Genomic DNA, 5,215 nt, shown 5'->3' on the forward strand with positions numbered 1-5,215 from the left:
AGTTGAGGAACGTGAGACATTTCCAAGGAGAACACAAAGGCATAAGAAGGGCAAGTAGTGGACTTTGACGCATTCACGAAATGTCAATACATAAATGACTAAATGTTGACGGGCAAAGTTTTAGTGACCTCAATGTTCTCCTTGGGTTAGGTCGTGTACAAAAGGGACACGAGTTTCTCTGGGAGGTGTGATTCCTCTAGAAGGACAAAAGAAGTAGATACTACTACTGCTCGTGCATCGGTAACTCGCCCACAAAGAGTCGTCGCACTTCCGCCCTCCTGCTGGACTGGAACGCGACTCAGGAGTGTCCTTCCTGTAATCGTTCCGCACGAGAGTGGGGAATACGATCGTCAGTTCGAATGTTTGCCGCCAGTCACGCGCATGTGACTCTGCCAGCAGTGCTGCCCGGACCAGGACCACTGCTGGATAACAACCGATCACGTCTGGGCGGAGGTGGGGCGGGAGGCGGGAGGCGGGAGGCGGGAGGCGAGGGGGAACGGGGTGGAACCTCCTTGGGGGAGAAAGGTGCGGTCTGCGTAAAAGACGTCGCCTTCCTGACGACGACACACGATCATACAAGTTGAAAGTTGTCAAAAAAAGAGTTTTCATTTGTTAGCAAATGCACACAATAATTTGAAACATCTTCCCACTTGATGACGCCATGGTGGATATATGGACAGCGCTACACACTGCATCACCTGGGGGAGTCGGGCCGGGGAGGGATGCGGAGAGGGGTGGGGCCCGGGTGGGACACTGTTTTACGGTGCAGTAGCTCGTTGCTTTGGACGGGCTTTAGTGGCCGTGGGACGACTGGGGCGTGGCGGGGCGTGGCGCGGTGGGGCGGGGCGGGGCGGTCACAGGTCATTAGAGAGGCCAAGCGGGAACGGAGACCCGGGACAGAACCTCCCACAACCCTACGGGGCCCGGCCCGCACGGACCGCTTGGCCCCTGCCCCGCCCCGCCCCGCCCCGCCCCGCCGTCGCTTAGGCCCCCCGCTGGGGCCGAGGGGGGCGGGGGGCAGGGTTTACGCTGATCACTGCTTTATAGACGCAGTTTTGTTTTCGGGGGATCCTCTTGGAATTGATGGGCGGGGATGAGTTTTGGACCCGCCCCGCCCCGCCCCGCTAGACCCCACGCGGCTCCGACAACTTAATGAGCTGCGCACCGCTAGGACGGACCCTGCCTGAGCCTCCTCTGTGGAAGAGTTGTGCCTGATTACCGCCTCCACTGCACCACCCTGCTGCTCTGTGCTCCCCCACCCCCTCTCCTCTCCACCCGCCTTGCCGTGATTCCGCAGACATGACACGAACGCTAAACGCCTAAATGTCTAACAAGGCGCAGGCCAGACCCTCCGGCCTCCTCCAGCCCGCGCACCACAAGGGAGAGAGAGAGAGAGAGAGAAAGAGAGAGAGAAAGCGCTACCATTTACAGGAGCCTCCACCAGGGGCGTGTCGCCTCTGGAGTCGCCCTCGCAGTCACGATGCCCTTGTCCTTGTAGTAGTACATGGGGCACGGACCGTACATGCTTTGCTTCCTGGTCTTCACGTGCCAGCCGCTCTTTGAGAGTTATTTTTGTGGCAATTTTACGTTAACCCCCTACGAGCCATATACCCCACCTCTCCCCCATCTCTCCTCTCACTCTCCACAGCCGTCGCCACACAACTCACGCGTGGGCACACAACACCTTCCCACCCTCCAGGCCGGGGTATCTGCGCCCCGTTCTTGTAATCAGTCTTTATTTCCTCAATAACATTTCGCCTCTTCCCCCTTTCCCCTCTTCTCTTTTCCCCTTTGACCCCCTCCCTCCCACATCCCCACCCTATCGGCCACCCTCGCGTTTTATTCCAGAGTGTCTCGGCCACCCAGCCGCTGGAGCGGCCGCGGCGGCGCGCGACGCGGAGAGCGCGACGGACTTTATCTTCACCCCTCTTTTCTCTTTCTCTTTCTGAAAACAAGATAAGCGATACGACTCCCCGCGAGAAGGGCCCGGGCCGCGCGTTGCGTGCGCGAGACGTCGTCGCGTCCCCCGCCGTCGCCGTCTCCGTCGCACTCGCGTGGCCACGCTGACGGCGCGCGTGAGGGAAAGAGAGAGGGAGAGAGCGCGCCCCTCGGAGGCGGCGGCGTGCAAAGTGAATCAGCCGCTACAGGGATCGTGTGTGCGGGACGCGAGCACCTCTCGCTGACCCGCACTGCATACGGGATAGACCTCGAGCGGGTGCGGGGGGCAACGGCCATGGATGGAGCAACCACATTAGCGGAAACATTTCAACGATAACCTTTATTTATTTAAAACAACTAGGGGGACAAAACGTGTCAAATATATATCACACACACCCGTTATTCTTTAGTATTGAGTATACTTTGTTTTAGCGAGTGGATTTATAGATTAATTACATCACTTTTGACTATGTTTTGTGCACGTATACACAATGGACTTGCATGATGTGAACGGTGAACATCACGAGGTTATATCAATATGTAAACTACGGCTTTACGGGAGAGTGATATTCATATTGTAAATCTAAAATATTCAATTTATCTACAAACACAAAATGTTTTACTGTGCAGGGTCGTACCATGATTCATTCCAAATTCATCTTCATAAAAGACTTTTTAAAAGTCGTGAAACAGTTCTTCTTAATCAAAACTTGTACAGAAGAAGTAGTTGAGGAACGTGAGACATTTCCAAGGAGAACACAAAGGCATAAGTAGGGCAAGTAGTGGACTTTGACGCATTCACGAAATGTCAGTACATAAATGACTAAATGTTGACGGACAATGTTTTGGTGACCTGAACGTTCTCCTTGGGTTAGATCGTGTACAAAAGGGACACGAGTTTCTCTGGGAGGTGTGATTCCTCTAGAAGGACAAAAGAAGTAGATACTACTACTGCTCGTGCATCGGTAACTCGCCCACAAAGAGTCGTCGCACTTCCGCCCTCCTGCTGGACTGGAACGCGACTCAGGAGTGTCCTTCCTGTAATCGTTCCGCACGAGAGTGGGGAATACGATCGTCAGTTCGAATGTTTGCCGCCAGTCACGCGCATGTGACTCTGCCAGCAGTGCTGCCCGGACCAGGACCACTGGCGGGGCGCCACCGATCACCTCACCAGGACGGCGCAGCAGGCCAGGACGACGCCGAATACGGAGGCGGTGGTGAGCGCACCAGGCCGCCCGGACGAGGCCGCCGGTGCCTTTCCAGTGACCCCTCCCGCGCCGCCGCCGACGGCGCCCTTAGCGCCCCTGGCCCCGCCCCCGGCGCCGCCCCCACCCCCGTGAGTCGCCTCCGTGCTGCTCCTGACGAGGGCCGCCTCCGGGCAGCGCGCCAGGGCGGCGGCGTCCACGGCGTCCATGGCGCTCATGGTCTGGCCGTTGGCGTGCAGCGGCTTGATGCAGAAGTTGTGCGCCCGGAAGTCGAGCGAGGACTGCCTGGCGAGGGGCCCGGCCAGCACGCCGTGCAGGCGGCAGTCGCACGGGAAGTGGTTCTTGGACACGCTCAGGTTGCCGCCAATCTGAGGGGTGCCGAGGAGGAGCACCGTGTAAAAGATTTAGTAAGTTAGTAAGATTGGGGAAACATCAACGGCATGCGAGAGGCTTTCACCCGTGAAGCGTAAAGGCTGAGTTCTCACCTGGATGACCACGCTGCCCGGGGCCGGGTTCTGCAGCAGGTGGTTTCCTTCGAACCTCAGATTTTTGACCTGGTTGGCGTGCAGCAGGTGGAACTCCTCGAGCGCGTCGATCTTGTTGTTCTTGATGGCGATGTCGAGGACGTGCGCGAGCCCCTCGAAGACGCGCGCGCGCACGACGCCCAGGTCCGAGTCCTGCACGAGCAGCAGGTGCACGTGGCGCAGGCCGCGGAACGTGTGCGCGTCCAGCGACACGAGGTCCATGTAGGCGAGGCGGAACAAGCCGACGTGGTCCATGCCGTTGAACGCGTCCGGCTCGATGGTGCCCAGCCCGGAGGGCAGGATGAAGTGCTTGACGACGGTCAGCCCGGAGAAGGCCTTGGCCTGCACCACCTGCGACACCAGGACAGATCCTTGAGCCGTACTAACGCCAAACTGATTAATCGGATCCCAAATCCCGGATAGCTTAACGCCTAAGGCACTCTGCACACGGCCTACTCTAATCAAGCAAATAAGTGACGTGTGGCATCCTACCTTGAGCGGGTTCTTGTCGAGCACGAGCCACTTGATGTTGCTGGTGCCGGCGAAGGCCTCGGCCGCGACGCGGTGGATGCGGTTGTGGCACAGCTTGATCACCTCGACACCCTGCAGCCCGGCGAACGAGAAGCTCGAGATGACGGCCAGCGGCGTGTGCTGGATGGACAGCTCGCGCAGGCGGGGCAGGCCGCGGAAGGCGAACGGCTTGATGGTGGTGATGTTGTTGTGGTCGAGCGAGAGGTTGCTCAGCATCCGCAGCCCGGCGAACGCCTCCGTCTTGATGTGCGAGAAGCTGTTGCGGTGCAGGCTGAGGTGCTGCACCGAGGCGGGCAGCTCCTCCAGCGGGATTTTGCTCAGCCCGCCCGTGTTGCACAGCACCTATGTGGCGCGCCGCCAGGACAGAAGGGGGGGAATGCATAAGCGGAAAGTACGACAGTGTGAAGGAGCCTTCTGAACGGGCACAGGAGCTTGTGCGGAGCGTTAGCCCGTGGGCCGTCCACCACTACACCCACGACCCTCCCGCAGCGCTACCCTTTGAGGCAGAGGGCCGAGAGTGGCGGGACCAGGTGCGGGCCGTGCGTCAGCCTCAAGGGAGGGGAAGAAAGGGGCAGTGGCAGGTCCATGGCATCCAACGCGCGCCATGCATAGTCCATGAGCGGTATTGAAGGTCACGGAGGCGTGGCCGAGCGAGGCGTGGCGGGGCGTGGCGGGGCGTGCAACAAGTCACACGTACTCAAAGGCCGTGACAAAATTAAATGCGAGGAGGGCGGCGAGGGGAGGGTGGAGGCGGGGGAGAAGGGACACGGGTCAGAGGGGAGGCGTATACTGTGGGAGGTTGTTGGTTAAGGGCATCTAAATGACGGCCTAGTCGAAGCGGAGGCGGATGCAGAAAATAGCTTCGCCGGGTGGTGCGGCGGCAACACTCTTCACCACCCCTTTCCCTTCAGCCGCGGCCCGCCCCACCCAGGGCGCAGCAGACCAGGGACGGCGTCGCGATGTTGTTGTGTGCACGACTTTTTACGTGCGCCCTTGTGCGAGAGAGAGATAGAGAGA

The 5,215-nt window shown here is 59.1% G+C and overlaps 1 protein-coding gene across 1 annotated transcript in view; it reads right to left on the bottom strand.

The window, feature by feature from the left end:
* Positions 1 to 2,259: 2,259 nt before the first annotated feature.
* The window catches only part of LOC113214960 (chondroadherin), a 4,803-nt gene continuing 1,847 nt past the window's right edge, over positions 2,260 to 5,215 (bottom strand). Inside the window, exons 2-4 of the mRNA XM_052267027.1 lie at positions 4,160 to 4,540; positions 3,629 to 4,018; positions 2,260 to 3,511 (exon numbers count right to left, since the gene is read on the bottom strand). Of these exons, the coding sequence (XP_052122987.1) occupies positions 3,101 to 3,511; positions 3,629 to 4,018; positions 4,160 to 4,540 (1,182 nt within the window). The 3' untranslated portion in view covers positions 2,260 to 3,100. The remainder of the gene's footprint in view (positions 3,512 to 3,628; positions 4,019 to 4,159; positions 4,541 to 5,215) is intronic.

Source organism: Frankliniella occidentalis, unplaced genomic scaffold, assembly GCF_000697945.3.
Source record: "Frankliniella occidentalis isolate FOCC.00 unplaced genomic scaffold, Focc_3.1 Scaffold45, whole genome shotgun sequence".
NCBI lineage: Eukaryota > Metazoa > Arthropoda > Insecta > Thysanoptera > Thripidae > Frankliniella > Frankliniella occidentalis.